This window comes from Ananas comosus, linkage group 7 (genome assembly GCF_001540865.1).
Source record: "Ananas comosus cultivar F153 linkage group 7, ASM154086v1, whole genome shotgun sequence".
Classification (NCBI taxonomy): Eukaryota; Viridiplantae; Streptophyta; class Magnoliopsida; order Poales; family Bromeliaceae; genus Ananas; species Ananas comosus.
In genome coordinates this window covers 14671221-14690090 of record NC_033627.1, presented here as the reverse complement: position 1 = coordinate 14690090, position 18870 = coordinate 14671221, and the positions used below count along the sequence as shown (strand labels likewise).

General features: G+C 40.8%; 1 protein-coding gene across 3 annotated transcripts in view; it reads left to right on the top strand.

Moving 5' to 3' along the window:
* Window positions 71-18870, top strand: part of LOC109712660 (secretory carrier-associated membrane protein 2-like) — a 23230-nt gene continuing 4430 nt past the window's right edge. Inside the window, exons 1-12 of one of the 3 annotated variants that reach the window (XM_020236369.1) lie at window positions 71-562; window positions 1561-1626; window positions 1769-1885; window positions 2119-2181; window positions 2359-2392; window positions 4976-5098; window positions 6124-6186; window positions 6294-6387; window positions 6977-7022; window positions 7118-7185; window positions 7793-7879; window positions 16323-17215. In XM_020236369.1, coding sequence (XP_020091958.1) covers window positions 506-562; window positions 1561-1626; window positions 1769-1885; window positions 2119-2181; window positions 2359-2392; window positions 4976-5098; window positions 6124-6186; window positions 6294-6387; window positions 6977-7022; window positions 7118-7185; window positions 7793-7879; window positions 16323-16332 — 828 coding nt within the window. In that variant the 5' untranslated portion in view covers window positions 71-505 and the 3' untranslated portion in view covers window positions 16333-17215. Of the gene's footprint in view, window positions 563-1560; window positions 1627-1768; window positions 1886-2118; window positions 2182-2358; window positions 2393-4975; window positions 5099-6123; window positions 6187-6293; window positions 6388-6976; window positions 7023-7117; window positions 7186-7792; window positions 7880-16322; window positions 17216-18320; window positions 18387-18870 lie in introns of those variants that run through there. The other 2 variants (XM_020236367.1, XM_020236368.1) reach the window with 2 other exon arrangements.

Sequence of the window (18870 nt, the reverse complement as noted above, 5' to 3'; positions counted from 1 at the left end):
TAACCGGCTCCGTCGTTTTCTATCATTTTTTTATTATTATTTCAGCTCGAATTTTAATATTTGGTCGGCAATTGCCTTTGCTCTCTTCGTTTTAGCCCAAGACAATTAGCATAGTAATTAGTTTACTTTGCAGAAGAAGAGTGACAATTCAAAAAGAAGGGAAGGATTTTAACTTTATTAAAGGGTGCAGTTGGTTTGGCTGGCGTTCACATTGCGACAGTTGCTTCTTTTTCTTTTTTTTTTTTCCTCTGTGTTTTTCTTTTTCTAGTTTCCTGCAGAGAGTAGAAGCCACCGTACGACTACGGGCGGTAGAAGAGGAGGATCGCCGTTTGTTTGCTTCTGCACAAGCAGGCACGTAAAATACTAGTTGTCCCCTTCTTCTACCCGTCAATCCCAATCCCTTCCACCTCCTCCTCCTCCTCCTCCTCTTCCTCCTCCGCAAAGAAGAAGAAGAAGAAGAAGAGGAGATCGATCGATCCCTTTGAGTAGTGCAGGTGCGTATCTCATGGCGGGCCGGTACGATAGCAACCCCTTCGACGAGGAAGAGGTCAATCCCTTCTCTGTGAGTTCCCCAAACCCCCCCTCGGTTCCCTTTTCTGTTCCCTCTAAATATAGATCTGGAAGAAACTTGTACTTTCTAGGGTTTTCTTTGTAAGATCGAACTACTTGGTTGGATCTGTATTTTCTAGGGTTTTTTTCGCCTTGTTTCTTCATGATGGATCTATGTGCGTCCAAGCCTGTTGATATTGTGATTTATGAGAACCCTAGGGTTTTACTGCGTTCACTATTTGTTAGATCTAATCTTTGGTGAGCCACCGACAATCAACTCTACTCAGAACACCTCGTGATTTAGTCTGATTGTTCTGTGGACTCCGGCGGAGTTGCGATGTTATACTTGGTAGCTGCCAAATAGAAAAGTAATAAGAGCTGGATCATATGGTTCATTGCTACTGTTTCCTCTACCTCCCTATCTCACCGATCTATTTTCGATCCTTGTAATAAATTTTCTTTTACTCAGAAGAATGAGGTTCTAGTATAGTTATGCAAATTTTGTAACCATTTTAGTCATTGTAAAAGGCCATAACATGGTGAGAAATGTGACTGTGTTTTGGATGGCTGCATGAAATCAATTTGTGGGATGTTATAGATGTATTTTCTTTCATTTTCTTCCTTTTAATTGCCTTTTTTTTCCCATAAACTTACAGACACCGCATATTAAGATGCAATAAATGTGTACTAATGTTCTTTAAGGCAAGGAGTTGGTCATTCTGATAACAAGTTCATACCTACTATTTCTCATCAAAGTAGTATATGGTATACCCTCTTTCAGTGCTGGCAACCTTGCGTATTAAGCTTAAGATTCTTTCAAAGCCATTTCAGTTCCCTTGAAGTGCATTCAAGATGATTTTTGCAGAAGCACTGAAATTTGTGTAATTGGTTGTCTCATTTGAAGTTCTTTCAATTTTGTAGAGGCAGTTTTTACTTATAAAGTATGTAAGGTCTGTTAAAACTGATATTGTTGACAAGAATATGGATTTCCTGTATTATCTTTGGTATCAGGAACCAGCTGTTCGTGGAAAAGCAGGTGGACAGTCTAGTTATGGCGGAGGTCCATTCTATACAACAGTAAGCCTATTCTGCTTGATTATTATGCAGCTAACATCATAGATTAGAATACAGAAAACCGTGTTCTTTATCTGCATAGGTTTGTCATCTTCAAGTAGCTTTTATGTAATTTATTTTGACTGATTAGTAGCCTAATGTCCAGCACCCAGGAAGTGTTCCCCCAGCTTCCAATTCTCGTCTTTCACCTCTTCCTCCGGAACCTGCTGATTTCTACAATGATCGTGGTGCCACAATTGATATTCCTCTTGATTCGACAAAGGTATGTAGACACTAGCTGAGGAAAGTTATTGGAATAGTTGCTATTCGATTCCTTTCTTCCTAGACTTGTTATTCCTCTTCTGTTCGTGTATTGGTCTGCGCTTCTTTGTTTTGATGACAGCATGCTATTTCATACTATTTTCCATACCTTTTGTACAGCCATTCTACATGCAATTGTTGTGTTTTTTTTAATTTTATTTTCATTTGTTATATTCCCCTCCTACTTACTTCTAGGACGTAAAGAAAAAGGAGAAGGAACTCCAAGCACTAGAGACTGAACTAAATAGGAGAGAAAAGGTATGCTTAAATTGCTGCCCTGATGAATGCAAGTTTTAATTGTACTGCTTTTCATTCCCGCCATCTTAGATAAGTTCTTTGATATGTCCAGTCTGTTTTTATTTATTTATTTTTTTTTAATTTCATGTTATCTATCTTTTTGACCTTTATATTCATTTATCTATATGTCCCACTTAGGAACTAAAACGGAGGGAAGAAGCTGCAGCCCGAGGTAATATCCTTTTAACATGTGTGCTAAAAAGCTGTATGTGGTATGCAGGCGGTCGGCCCACTGCATTGTGCATATGCGATATGGAGGTGCATATGCAGTATATGGGTGCATATGCCATATGCGGGTGAATATCATCTATTAAAATATTAAAAATTCAATTCCAAATATAAAAAATAACTAATGTACTTTTAGAAGTGGAATAAATAGATGTGGAATAAATTGGCTAAACTTTTGTGAAGAATAGTAATTTTTTCAATAAACTGTCATTTACAATCACTTGCAGCCAACCAAGAGGCCAACACTTAGACAAAATCTAGCATAACAACATCTAACAGCTACAAAAATATTTACCAATATTAAACATAATTATTAGATATATTAGGAATAATACCACATAAGAAAAGAGAGATAGTTAGGCTATATTTATATGAAGATAATTGCATTTACATACATCATTATTAACCATACTTGTGTGAAAATAGTCATATATATAGAGTTGAGCTAGAATGCTATCAGTAGCAAGCAGGCTTCGTTGTCACCCATTTGTTCGATGATGGAGCCTCCAAATCGACGATCGATACCGTTGAACATGATCTATACGACTTGAAGCATTTGGAAATTAAATTTCATGTTTTTTTCGATATTGTTCTCTTGTCCATCACGTGGACAAAAAAATGAACTGGTGAAAATGAATATTCTTTAAAAAGTGATGATAGGAGTCTTGTAATCCTGATCAAGAGTATAAATCTTGTTCTAAATAGTTTAAATAATGTTCTAACCAAAATTCAATTGATTTGGATATTTTTACGTCGTTAAACGAGAAAACGTCTTATATTGACCATTAAAATTACAAAATTTGAAACCCTTTGATCATTAGGCTGATGATATTGACAAGATTTGAAATTTGGTTTTTAGATACTTCAAGTGGTATAAATCATATTCAACGGTGCCGATTGTTGATGATGTTGAGCCCCTTCGATCATTAGGCAAATAATATCGAAAAATTATGAAATTTATTTTTTAGATACTTACTCTAGATCAAGTCTAATGGAGCCGATCGTCCATTCGAAAGTCTTAACATCGAAAACAACTTGGAAGCACGGAGGGCTCCGTGCTTCTAAAAGCATACTAGCCTTACTATTTATATATATATAGAGCTAGACTCCTATGCTTTCGAAAGTACGGATGCCTCCGTGCTTGTAAGTTGTTTTCGATGATGGGACATCCGATTCAGCGATCGGTTCCGTTAGACATGATCTATGCTATTGGAACTATCTAGAAATCAATTTTCATAATTTTTTGACTTCATTTACCTAGTGAACGAGTAGTCTCAAAATGAACGGCTGAAAATAAAAATCTCATAAAAAACGGTGATAAAGGGCTCAAATTTCAAATCGAAAGTATTGTTCTTACTCTCGATGTTAAGTAGAATTTTCTATTAAATTTTTATGTAATTTGGATACATCTACACCGTTGAACTTAAAAGCGTGCCACATCGGCCGTTAAAATAGTCATTTTTTAGACCCTATGACCGCTTGGTAAATGTTGTCAAAAAATTATGAAATTTGGTTTCTAGATAGTTTCAATAACGTAGATTATGCCTAACGGAGCCGATCGTCAAATCGGATGTCCTATCATCGAAAACAACTTACAAGTACGGAAGCCTCCGTACTTTCGAAAGTACGGGAGACTTACTCTATATATATATATATATATATATATATATATATATATATACACGCACGTACGTACGTACGTACATACATACATACATAAAGTTCGCTATTATACTATTATGAGTACGATTGCCTTTGTCCTCAAAAGTCATTTTCGATGATAGAGATTCCTAGTCGACGATCCATACCGTTAAACGTAATTTAAGAGTATTGAAACATTCTAGAAACCAAATTATATAAATTTTTGACATCATATACCTTACAATCAAAGCACCTCAAAATTGACATTTTTAACAGACGGTATGGAGCGCTTTCAAGTTAATGGTGTAGAAGAATCGAAATCGGTTGAATTTTTAATAGAAAATTCTATTCACTATATAGATGAAGATCAATAACTTCGATCTTGAATTTAAAAATCCTATCCCCTATGTTTAGGAGATAGTTTAATTTTGATCGTTCATTTTATACCCACTTGATGGACTTTATTATAAATTCAAAATATTATGGAATTTGATTTCTAGATATTTCAAATGCTCTAAATCATGTTTAACGGTATGCATTGTCGATTTAAACTTATGAGTATGAAGAACTCTATACTCATAAGAGTATAGTAGCTCTATATATGCATACATTTCAAACCCACCTTCAAAAAAAACAACATATACAACAAAAACTGCCACATATGCGGCTGCCTGCGGCATATGGACCGCATACGCGTACTGCATTGAATATGTAATATGTGGTGTGGTTGATGGTCCGAACTGCATATGTAGCTGCATAGGCAGCTTTTTGAAACAATGATTTTTAGCAATGGATTCAGCCTGTGTGGGCATCCTTCTTGTTTTGTTTGCTAAGTAGATTGACTTTGCAAGATCTTATTATATGGTACATTGTTTTACTTTTGCAGCTGGCATTGTAATAGAGGAGAAAAATTGGCCACCTTTTTTCCCCATTATACATCATGATATTGCAAATGAGATACCCATCCACGTTCAAAGAATGCAGTACTTTGCCTTTGCGTCTTTGTTAGGTATGACTTCAGCTTCTGCTAACGTTCTAGCTGTTGTGCTTTACTTTTCGATCATTAACGATGTGCATAACTTGCTAAACAAAAGGAATACTCGTGTATAGAGAATGTCAAATAGATAGAATACACTAGATCCATTCCTTTAGCTGCTGGCTGTGAAGTGTGAACACGTGTAAGTTTCTGCACAAACTGAAGCTACAAAAATTTCTGCAGAAATTGGCTGGTTCTGCTATAGAGATTTGGAAAAAAAGAATGGGTGAAACATAAATTCTATATAATAAAAAACACAATTGGACTTAACCTATACTCACTTTTGGATCCATAACTGATTATTGACTTGATATAATAAAGTGAAATAAAATAGAGGCTCAACCGAACTCATTGTATTCTTATTCTCGGATCTTAAGCAGCTGTAGATCAGGTTGACTTACTAGCACATAGTTCATCGACTGCCTTGTGTTGTTCTTATATCTTAGCTTGCATGAAACCAAGAGTAAAGGGGTTGTGATCAGGCTTGCCCGGACAGTACTATAATACAGCTTTCTTGATACGCTCTTCGGATATGATAATTCAGATGTTTTTTGTGTACTTGGGAGCAAATTTTTCTTACCTATGGTGGCATCTTTTGGTATTACCTGGATTGATTTTCTGCTCAATCATTTTGTCTTTATTTTTTTGGAACATTCTTTATTGTTTGTTCAATGATGGCTGATTATATTGCACAGATTATGTATATAAATGAATAGGTAAACCTACTTTTTTTATTCCTGCCATAGAAGTCAATCTTTTTACATAAATATCATCTTTAAGCACATGGATACACAGATAGTACATATTTGCTTATGTTAGAAACAAGCCAACGAGTCCAATGCTTGATTGGTTATAGAGTACCGAAGGAGAGATTTCTGCTTCACAGGTTCCTTACTAGAGTTCAGTTTCATGTTGTAAACATGAGAATACATTGGTAGGATAAAATGGTTGCCTAAAAATAAAGAACCATATATCTCTTTTAACTGGATGTCATACAGGATTGGTTTTGTGCCTCTTCTGGAATGTTATAGCAGTAACAGCTGCTTGGATTAAGGGGGAAGGTATGTTTGAAGATCTTGACGTGTCCTTTTTCAGTCAATGCTTAAGCTGTCATAAGCAGTGAATGTCTTTATCAAATAAAGTTGATGTGATGTACTGTCATCTTCAGGTGTAAAAATCTGGTTCCTCGCTATAATCTACTTTATATCCGGAGTTCCAGGTGCTTATGTTTTATGGTATCGGCCTCTTTATCGTGCAATGAGGTGCTACAATAGTCTGATCTCAATATTTGTACCTTTTAAATTATATCTATTTTTTCGAGTTGAGCTGGAATGCTATTGGTAGCAAACGGGCTCCGTTGCCACCCATTTGTTTTCGATGATTGAGTCTCTAAATTGACGATCGGCACTATTGAACATAATCTATACCACTTGAAGTATCTAGAAACCAAATTTCAAATCTTTTCGACATCAATGACCTAATGATCAAAGGCTTTCAAAATTTGTAATTTTAATGGTCGATATAAGACGTTTTTTCGTTTAACAGTGTAAAGATATCCAAATCAATTGAATTTTGGTTAGAAAATTCTTTAAACTATTTAGAACAAGATCTATACTCTTGATCTTGATTACACGATTCCTATCATCACTTTTCAGAGGATATTCATTTTCAGCAGTTCATTTTTGTGTCCACTTGATGGACAAAAGAACAATATTGGAAAACAATATCGAAAACAAATGGGTGGCAACGGAGCCCGTTTGCTACCGATAACATTCCAGCTTGAGTCTATTTTTCCATTGCTCTTTTGAATGAAGAATATTTGACTTATTTTTTTTACAAAATATCTTATAGGACAGAGAGTGCTTTGAAGTTTGGATGGTTCTTTCTGTTTTACTTGGTAAGTTCTGTAATGTGTTATTGTGGCAAAAGACTCTCCAGATTAAGTTGAACAAACACAATAGATGTCTCATTTCTTTTCATACCTTATTGCAGCTGCACATTTGTTTCTGTATATATTCAGCTGTGGCTCCTCCAGTTATTTTCAAGGGAAAATCTTTGACGTAAGTTCTATTTCATTCAAAATAGATCTATAAACTAATGTATGAATTTGTTAAAGTGGCGTAAACATGGTGAGGGTTTTTCTCATCATGGACGTAGTGACTATTTTACCAGCATTATCTTGGTGTCAAATAATTATTTTCTTCTGATACAGTGGACTATTTGAAACTTTGAAGCATTTATAAATTACTTAGAAAACTGCAGTTACAGTTTGTTATTCAAATTTCAATTCAGAAGCAGTTGTGAACTGTGCTAATTGCTAAATCTTATGTTTGATAGCATTGCATATAAAGATACCTGCCTTTATTGCCAACTCTTGTACTTTATAGAAGTGCATATTAACACCTCTGTGGAAGGTATGCTTACTCTTGCTTCGAATCTTGGATTTCTACATATTCTGCAGAGTGGCAGATTGTTTGTGCCCCTACAAATGAAGAGGGTTGAAAATTTAGTTGCATTTTGAAGGAATCTTAAACTATTGTAGTTCTTTTGTACGGTGACATACCCATTCACTTATTTATTAGTTTGAAGAAAACTATCACCCTTGCATTATCAAAGAAAATTTTCATTCACTAATCCGTGTTTTTTTTGTGTATGATCTTTTTGCAGAGGAATCTTGCCAGCGATTGACGTCATAGGGAATAGTGTCATAGTCGGAGTAAGTTTACGTTACATGTTGAGTAGCAGTAGTATTAAATGTGCCTGATNGTTTTATTTTGTGAGAGGTTGAGAGTTTACCCGTGTACTAGAGACCACCATTTTTGTACTAGACACTGATATTGTACTACTCATATTTTCTTTTATAGTTTAGCTATATTTTTTTCTACTCTAGTTTAGATGATAGAACTTTACTCGCTCTGATATCACTAGTTGCTATTCATTCTATTGGTTCTATTTCTCGCTTTGTTTTCGTTGTTGTTATAGACGCCTTATATGTGTAGACATATGGCGGGTCTGGGCGCGCTACCGGGAGGGCCTCCGCCGGTCCCGGGGCGTGACACCTAGTGTAGCTGAAACACTATGAGATTGAGTATTAGAACACCATGATTCTAAGATGAGATTACCCTCAGAGGGTAGAATGCTGTTGGTCGTGAGTTGATCGTGCTCACATAGCCTGTCTGCTCTTGGAGGGGTCGCTCCCCCGAAACTGTGCACTCCGGAGGTTGGTCACTAGAGGGACAGTCAGTGTGCTGTCTGGACGGTCTGTGTGCTATCCGCAGGCGGTCTCGGGAGTAGTTCAGTGAGACTTTCCCTATGAGACTTACACGTGAGTTATGCTTGTGAACTTCGAGTTCATCATGAGATTGGGTAACTTATTGAGTCACACTCATTACTTGTTGTTTATAGTAGCTTCCCTATGGTTGTTCATATTAGCTTAATTGTTGTTGTTGTTCATAGCAGCTTATCACATAGCTTTATTATCGTTCATGCATGCATGATATCAGATTGAGGCATAGCTAGATATTCATGATTTTACCTACTTGCTTACGTTCTTTACTTGCTCAGTTATCATACCTGCTTTTGTCAGTTTAGCTTTATATATATATTGCATATATATCTCTTTATGCCTGCTTTGACCTAGTGGGTAGATCGGTGGAGTCGGCGGCCGAACCCACTGGGAACTATTCGTAGTTCTCACACCCGTTGTTGCAGGCGCTAGTTCGAGTGTCCCGACCGAGCGGGAGGATCGCGGCAAGGGCTTGGCGCCCAAGCGGTATCACTTGGTAGCTTACTTTCTACTTGCATTAGCTCCACCCTGTCTTTATATTTTGAGAGTAGATGTTGTATAGGGTGAGGTTTTGGAGAGTACTTGATGTATTTTCATTATGGAAAAGATTGAAAATCATGTATGAAGGTTTAACGAGGTTTAATGTAAGTTGTACTTAAATGCTTTAAATTTTATGGTTCAAATAGTTAAGTTTCTCTCTTTTGTATACTTGTATACTTGTATGCTTTTACTTGTATCGCTTGCTCTTGATGGTTTTAACACTGTTTGTGTTATCGTTGTTCGAATGTGTGTGAAATCAAATTATTTTTCCTGGGGACTTGTTGTACACAATCTCGTTGGTTAGCCTTGGGCGGACAGGGGAGACTCTGTCCGTTCGGCCTCACGCCGCCGCCCTCGAATCGCACCAAATAGGTACCGTTTTCGGGCCGTGCGGTTAGGGCGTGACAATGAGAAAAGTACTCGTTGCAACGTTATACTGTTAGGGCGCAACTGAGTAGTCTAATGTTGTTCCGGTTTTGGTTCTTGTGAACGTTGACATCGATTCGTTCCAAATATACTCTCTCGGGGCATAATAGAACAATATAATTAGGTTTTACTCTTTGTTCGATAGAATGAGAAAAAGTACTCGTTGCAAAGTTATACTCTTAGGGCGCAACTGAGTAGTCTAATGTTGTTTCGGTTTTGGTTCTTGTGAGCGTTGATATCGATTCGTTCCAAATTTACACTCTCGGGGCATAATAGAATAAAAATAATTAGCTTTTACACTTTGTTCGATTGAATGAGAAAAAGTACTCTGTAAGGAAGTGAATTCTCGAAATCCGAGGATTGTACTTTTTCTAGGATCAACTGACTGTCGAGAAGATACCCTTTGTGAGAGTTAAGAATGTCCAAAACACAAAAGTGCTTTGGAGTTGAGTCCGCGAGAGCAAATGGTGCAAACTGTATTTTTGGGCTGATGTTACTCTCGGGGACCGGTCTCTGGAGGTGAGAGACCGGTTCCCCCGGCTGGATGTAGCGGGGTTGCTTGGTACAACCGGTCCCTGGTAGGGAGGGACCGGTTCCCGAACGTGGTCCGAGCGAGAAATGCCGAAATTTGGCTAAGCCCTGAAAATCGAGCTCTCGGGGATCGGTCTCTCAGGCGAGGACCGGTCTCCCGAGGACCGGTCTCCCGGGGAGAGATCGGTTCCCGAACGCGTGCGCTCGAGGGAAGCTCTCGGGGACCGGTCCCAAGTCGGGGAGACCGGTCCCTCCGCGTTAAACTGCCCAGTAAGGGTTGCGCAATGGATGGAAAGTTGAGGGGTTTTTATGCAAAATGGCCTTTATTAGAGTGGGTTGAGCCCTCTCTCTCCCTCACACCCTCTCATTTTCCTCTCTTACACTCTCTTTCTCTCTTGCTCTCTCTCTCTCTAGAAAAGAAAGAAGAAGGAGAAGAACAAGAAGGAGAGGAAAGAAAAGAAGAGGAAGAACAAGAAGGAAAAGAAGAAGGAGATCAAGAGGAAGGCCTTGGACACCTTCATCTCCCTCTCCTCTTCTCTTTGGTGTAGCACAAGAGGTAGGCTCTTGAACCCTAGCTTCTAAACTTTGGAGTTTTAGGTTTTTATGCATTGGAATGGGTCAAATGGACCCTAGGCATGCTTCTAAATAGATCAATCCCAAGAATCTAGGGATTTAATGGGTGGTTTGCTATAGGTGCAAACCTAGGGCTCCAAAATGGGGTTTTTGCGAAAGTATGAGATTGATCTCATTTGAAGCCTTGGAAACCCTATTGTTAGGTCATGAATTGTAGGGGCGAAGTCGGTTTTGGCATTCAGCGAGCCGGCGTGAAGTTCTCGGCAAAATAAGGCCGAGCTAGCATTGATTTGGGCAAGGAAGGCTAAAGCCTTTTCGTAAAGTTCGCCGAGAAGAACATCCAAAGCCTCTACATCGATCAAAGGTGGGGTGTGCCATCCCGAAGCTTTCGAACTCCTTTCTATGTCTTAGATTGCATTGACCTCATCTCTTACATGTTGCATTGTAGGATTGCATAGTAACTCCATTCCTTATGCTTTCTAATTGATTACCTAGTATACTTGAAACGCTTGGTGACCTAGATAGGTGAGGATTGGGTCGTAACGTGGATCCTATAATGCGAAAGAAAAGAGATGTACCCGATGGGGGTGTTGATGACATAGAAAGTAGTGTAATGTCAAAGAACAAACGAATGGCATCCAAATGTTAAATGATGACGAGTGGCATTAATGTAGTGTAAATAACACTAGAGGGTTGAGAACCTAGGGATAGGTGGATCCCTTAGAAAATGCCTTGTGGACAAGAACTTAGTAAACCTAAGTAGCCTCACATGGAGAGGTTGTTGATGAGTTGATTGAGACATTGACCCTAGTGGTAGGGCATCCTCACTTGGAGAGGATTTGATTGGGTTGTGGACCCTAGTGATAGTGTTTCCTCATTTGGAGAGGACTCAATTGGGTATTGACTCTAGTTGATAGCATCCTCACTTGGAGAGGACTTGATTGAGTTGTTGACCCTAGATGTAGGGCATCCTCACTTGGAGAGGATAGATCTAGCTCACAGTCTGCGTTTAGGATGGTATAGCCATCCAATCCCCACATGGAGGGGATTGTCGTCGAGTACTCCGGAGTGTCGCGCGACTAGGACCACTTGGAGGTCCGGACCACATGGAGGTCCGCAGATGGTCCCGGGCTTGGGTGCACATGGAGCTCCCTCCCCACTTTGGGATTGAAGGGTGAGTTATATGTGAGCCTTAGGGCCTCGCCACAGATTGGGTAAATGAAAAGTTAAAGGTTTAAAAATGTCATTGAACATTACTATTCGAACATGGATCGAATTTGTTAGCATGGTAGCAAACCTTTATTATATGATGCATGCATTCATATTCATGATTATGGGCATAGTAGCATAGTTTTCCTACTATCGCATTTACAGTTTTCAGATACATATCTATCTATCTATCTGTTGTTACTTGTGCCCACTTGGACCTAGTGGGGAGATCGGCAGAGTCGGCGGCCGAGCCCACTGGGAACTATGGAAGATAGTTCTCACCCCACTCTATTTCCAGTGGTATGTACAGGGCTGCCGAAGGAGGACCGCGGCAAGGGCATCGCGCCCGATCAGTGAGATCGTGGTAGTTAGTAGCTTTCCTTTTTGCATTAGTACACCTATGTGTTTGAGAGATTCATTGTAGGTGAGGACTTGGAGAGCTATGCATTTTGAGATGAAAAATGTAATCCCTTAAAGAAAATAATGTAAATAAGAATGATGAAACTATTGTAATAGTTAGTAAAGTCATAGGCCGTGCTCACGATGTACTGCTTGGTCTCGATGTACCGTAGGCCGTGCTCACGATCCGAAGCACAACGGCTCACTGTGGGAAGCGCGGGAGCAACCCGAAGGTTCAGCGAATAGCGCGCAGTCGAGGAAAATCGCGCCGAACAGGCCGATACGACATCCGCTGATTCAAAGTAAGGTGAGCACTGTGATCATCACTGACCAAGGATCACCGTACTCACCTCCGGAAGCATCGGAACAGCCTCGGATCGCCGAAAAAACACGCGCAAGCACGGAACTACAGCCGAAAAGGCTCAACAGGGTCGACACCGCCGAAACAGCGGAACGGAGTCTCCCCGACAAAATCTAAGGTGAGCACGATGATCAGAAGGTTGCCACGATCACCATGCTCCCTTCCGCAGAGGTCGGGGAGCCTCGGGTAGCTCGAAACAGCAAACCTACTCAATTAAGCCCTATTTCGGGCTTGGCCGGAGCAAGCTTGCTCCGGCCGGCCACCGACGGCACGGCGGGGTGTGCGCGGGCCAGGGAAGGTTGCGGGGGAGGTGAGGAGTACCAAGCTCACGTAGGGTGGCGGCTGGAAGCGGCGGCGGCGGCGGCGGAACAAGGCAAGCCCGCACGAGCTAGGGCACGGGTCCAGGGGCTGCTGCGGCCACGGCGGCGGCCGGGGCAGGTCGGGGGCGTCGGCGGCGAGTCCCCAGAGGCCGGAGGGGGAAGAGGATGCGGTGGGCGACGGCGGCGGCAGCCCGCGGCTTGGGCGCAACCGCACCGAGCTTGGCTCGGTCTTTAGCCCTGGGTGGCGGCGCCCAAGGCGCGTGGCAGCGGCGGCGACCCTTTCGGCCGGGGGAGGGGGTGCCGGAGGCTATGATGGAGGCCGCAGGGGTGAACAAGGGCGGCTGCAGCGTGGGGTTGGAGCTACCAGGTCTGCTCGGCCCGAGCAGACCTGGGGCGGCTGCAGGATGGTCGTGGTCGCCACGGCGGCGGCCCGCAGTGGCGGCGGCGGCGGCCAGCAGTGGAGGCGGCGGTCGGCCGGGGATGGTCGCCGAGGCTCCACGGGAAGCGTCAGAGAGGAGAGCAACCTCGGGCTTTCCCCTAACCCGAGATGAAAAAAGATGGAAGGAGAGAGAAATGGAGANGGTCGCCGGGGCTCCACGGGAAGCGTCAGAGAGGAGAGCAACCTCGGGCTTTCCCCTAACCCGAGATGAAGAAAGGTGGAAGGAGAGAGAAATGGAGAGGGAGGAAAACAATGGCTCGGCGGTGGCCGGGGCTCAGCCGCCCGCTGCCGAGGGCGTGCAGCTAGAGCAGGGGAGCGAGGTGAAGGTGGCTGGGGCGACTAGGGTTAGCTAGGGATGGCTAGGGTTAGGTTCCAAGGTAGACAACCCTAAATACACTATATATATAAGGTGCAAATTGTGAAAAAGCCCATCAAACTTTCGTATTTCATACTAAGTCCCTCACAGCGCGTGTAAAACACGCGAATACCCCTCCACGTACGATCTCACGCAAAACGGTATATAAAATGTCGTGACTTTCACGAAAATATTGTTTTGCCCTCACCGACCTCTCCTTGATCAACGCGCGATATCCGTAGATCCGTCCGTCAGATTTGCGAACGGATCGCACCAGTGCGATCAGCACGATGGAGACAACAAATTCACAATTTCTTTTCGCCTCGATCCTTCACGGATTCATGACGAAATCCGATCCATTTCTCCAACATAAGAACTACGCACAAATACATATAAAACACGTATTTTCTGATTTTCTCGAAATCCGTGTGTCAAACTCAAAATCCGTTAGCGCCATCGGTTCTAGAATAACCAAACCATTCGAAACGAGCTATTGGACTGCTATGAACGGAGTCTGATACGCGCTAGAAGCCAACTTCGCACCGTGGCTTCTCCGGAAAACCGAGTTACTATTTACTTTAAGTGAAACTTGGAAATCGCGTAGAATCAGTTCTAGCTCAGTTTCTCCCGAAACTTGACGAGTGCTTTTGTAATTAAATTAAACACAAAAACATCGTAACTGAGAGTTTAGCTACACTGCCAAAATCTCGGTCCTTACATCATCCCCCCCTTAAAGAAAGTTTCGTCCTCGAAACTTGCTCACAGATAGGGGTGATCCTACGCTAGATTACCAACACACACCTCGGAGGCTACAACCTTCTAACGAACCAAACTATAATCTGACAAAGCCAAAATTTATCCATCGGAACCCATTGATGGCATCCAACTCTCTTAGGTCCAACACCTAACCATTTGCCTAGACCGAAAAGGTCTAAGGCTGCCAGTACCGGTTGAGCCAACAATTTAGCCTGCTCAACACTCAAACATAAAACCAATGCATGTCCGTCACTAGGTGAATAGAGTTGCCACTCGCAACAAGCGATCAAAACCACCAGTGATGCCGAACACCTGTCTCTACGAGATCCTGTCGCTGCCATCCCCAAGGGACCCTAGCGATCGCACAACGTCGAGCTCCCCCCATGGTCTCCTCAAGCTTTCAAGTCTTTCGTCGGGACTAGCCAGCCTCGACTACTTCCTGCTCTACTGACTTCACCACGGACCCTTGTCATGCCTCTTGACTGCTTTGCATTTCAGCTACTTGTTGATGCACGGCACCTTTAGCCTTTGTCCCACAAGCCGCTCGAGCCCCTCTTTGTTAGGCTCTCGCAAAACTCCACTTCGATTCGCAATCAAAGTCCTTGGCCAAGTTCGAGCCCACCGGACGCCTTGTCTCAATTCGCTCGCAACTTGCCATTTCCCAACTCTAGGGAAACCACCCTCATGATAATCGCTGAACGGAACTCAGTTCACTCTCTGCTTAGTCTAAACCGCAAGTCTGATTGCCACGGCAATGCCGCTGCCCCGCGCGCACCGCCCTTACAGAACTTCGATACCTCGACCCTTCCCGCAGTTGCGAACTGTCCATACTCCAACCAGCACCATGATCCCTGGTGAATTCACACACACCTCACCCGATTTAGGATGTCTCATCTGTCCAACTCGTGAGCACATTGTAAAGAGCAACCGATCTCCACATCGGCCTTCTCGCACCAAGAGAAGTGCTAAGCTCTCTCGCAATCCTTGGTCCCCTTCACTACCTAGTCCAACGCCTAGCTGTTACTACCATGGATTCGTCGGCCTAGACTTCCAACTTGAGCTCCACAAAGCGAACTCTTTTACCACATGTGTTGTATCCCACTTCCTGTCATAGACGAGTTCCTTCACCGAGTCAATGCACATGGGAACACTTAATGACCAAACATGCTCCCCCACTCTGAGTCGCTCCACCACCAAGCGCACTCAGACCTCATCGGCATTCTCAATGCCCCACATTCCGCTCTGCTAGTTCCGGCTCTGCCACAACCTTCACTAATCCTATAAGCAGAACCCATGTCATCCATCCAATGGATACATGTATGCTACCTCGAGCCACCAACGCTGTCACCGCTTTGCTCGAAGCTAGCCTTATCACCTCACTCCGCGAGTTAAGGTTCCAACCTCAATCCATTCTCTCGCACAAGGATGCCTTCTCATTCCATATCATGGGCACACTCCAAAGAGTCATCGATCTCCCCATCGATCTTCCTTTTACCAAGAGAGAAGTACTGGTCCATCGAGTAGTCCTTTGGTATTACCGCGAGTTGTGAACTGTGCTAATTGCTAAATCTTATGTTTGATAGCATTGCATATAAAGATACCTGTCTTTATTGCCAACTCTTGTACATTATAGAAGTGCATATTAACACCTCTGTGGAAGGTATGCTTACTCTTGCTTCGAACCTTGGACTTCTACATATTCTGTAGAGTGGCAGATTGTTTGTGCCCCTACAAATGAAGAGGGTTGAAAATTTAGTTGCATTTTGAAGGAATCTTAAACTATTGTAGTTCTTTTGTACGGTGACATACCCATTCACTAATTTATTAGTTTGAAGAAAACTATCACCCTTGCATTATCAAAGAAAATTTTCATTCACTAATCTATGTTTTTTTTATGTGTATGATCTTTTTGCAGAGGAATCTTGCTAGCGATTGACGTCATAGGGAATAGTGTCATAGTCGGAGTACGTTTACGTTACATGTTGAGTAGCAGTAGTATTAAATGTGCCTGATATGTCTATTTTTTCGATATAGCAGATAAGGTGCATTTCTACTGACATAATGCTATGCTTCTTAGCCACTGTTTGGTTGGGAGCCTAGAGGAAAAATACAGGGCAATAACTCATTATCCTTCTGTATTGATAATTTTGATAGCCAACGTTTTTCTCTAGTTTATCCCTGTAATGATTACAGTTTTTGTTGTTGCTGATGTTGTAGCTGCTTTTTGTAGTTGTTCTTACCTTTGGAGTTATTTCTATCATTTAAAACTACACAGAAAATTAGCTGTGTTCTCATAGTTATGCTAATATGGTGGGATAACCTTGATATAAGATGTAACCCCGCTCGAGTTTGTTCCCAAAATAACCATACCTTTAATCTACACAAGTGACCGATAATCTATAATTGCCACTACAAATTATTAGTCCTGATTTTAGCTACACTTAGTGGAAACCATATATGCAATCATATATTATAGATGGCATGACCAAGCTTTTTAGCTACACTTCTGTTATCACACCATTCTGTCCTTTCTGACTTGACCAACAAAGAAGCATCACATAACACATTTCGCAAACTTGGTTTTGTACTCAATTGAATATTTGACATAGCTTTATTTCTAATTTGATAGTTGATTCAACATACTTTATAAGAGACCAGCTGAGGGAATGCTGCAATTTTCTTATGGTTCTGTACTGAATAGGATTTTTTGCTTAGGGGCTGGTTGATTCCACGTAAAATTTTAAAAAAATAATTTTCGATGGAAATTTTTTTCGAAAGTTGAATGAGTTGTACGCTTTTTAGTGTTTGGTTTGTGGAAGGAAAATTAGTTTCCCAGCGAGACTTGTTTGGTTTGTTGGAAAAGAAAAACATAGATGAAAAACTATTTTATATATATATATATATATTTTTTATTATATGTATTACATATTATTTTATATAACAGTTACCGTACTATACTATATATATTATTATTATAAATTTATATTGTAAATTAAACATACTCAAAATTATTTTATATAATAAGTACGTAATATAATACATACTAATTATATATTTAATACTATATAATAAATAAATAAATATATTCAAAAATAATATGTGTATATATATATAGTAGGTCTTGTGTGCTATTAGGAGCATGGAGGCCTCCGTGCTTCTAAGCTATTTTTGATGATAGAGCTTCTGAATCGACGATCTGCTTCGTTAGACTTGATGTAACGTATCTAAAGTATCTAGAAAATAAATTTTGCGATTTTTCGATATCATTTATCTAGCAATCGAAAGGGTTCAAAATCAACGACTTTTAATAGTTGATGTATATTGTTTGCAAGTTTAAGAGTGTAGAAGTATTCAAATCAGATGAAATTTTGATAGAAAATTCTTTATACTATTTACTGCAAGATCAATATCTCTGATCGAAAATTTTAGTGCTATATCACCACTCTTTGTGAGATTTTTATTTTCAATCGTTGATTTTGAACCTTTCGATCGCTCGGTAAATGATATCGAAAAATCACAAATTTTTTTTTTCTAGATACTTCAAATACGCTATATCAAGTCTAAAGGAATTGATCTTCGACTCGGAAGCTCCATCATCGTAAACGACTTAGGAGCACGGAGGCCTCCGTGCTCCTAGTAGCACACAAGACCTACTATATATATATATATATATATATATTTAGAGATAGGTCCACCGTAGACCTCTCTCTCACGTAGTCCACGAGGAGAAGTCCGCGTATGACCCAGGCGGTGAGCCGCGTTGCTTTGCTGAGGAGTTTTTGTTTTCCACTCAAAACCAGCAGAAAACGAAAACCTAGTTTTTTGTCCCAAAATTTGTAAAATATTTTTACGAGAAAGCAATTTTACGTAGAACCAAATGATCGGAGAACTGTTTTTCAAATCAAAAATACTTTTTGGGCTAGTTTTATAGGGAACCAAACCTACCCTTAGTTTTCTTTTGTTCACAATTCCTACCTCACCCTATTCTATTTACTTGCAGATATTTTACTTTGTGGGATTTGGATTATTCTGCCTCGAGTCTCTGCTCAGCATTTGGGTCATTCAGGTGGATATTTCTTTTTCTTTTTCATTTGAAGATAAAGTGGTGGCTGTCTTTTCTTATAGTCGATCTCAATATTGATTAGAATTTGGGGAAAAACTAAATGAATCACATCTTGTATAGTAGTCTATTCCTTCTCTATGTTGAATAGTACTCTTGTTGCTAAGCATGATAGTTACTATTTCTAGTGACCTTTATTCACATATTTGTCAAAGAATACTGTTGAATATATATATATAAAATTAAGCTCCTATGCTTTTAAAAGTACTAAGTTATTGGTGCTTGTAGATTTTTGGCCATTGGATTAAGAGATGTGCGGTTAGGATGATGTGGGCCCCTTAGGGTTGAGTGGGTGGTTGGTTGAATAGTATAATCTAATGGATGGAAATGATAAAAGGGTTAGATCTAACGGTAAAAAATTTACAAGCACCAAGTGCTTGGTGCTTTTACAAGAACTATAGCAGGACTCTCTCTCTCTCTCTCTCTCTCT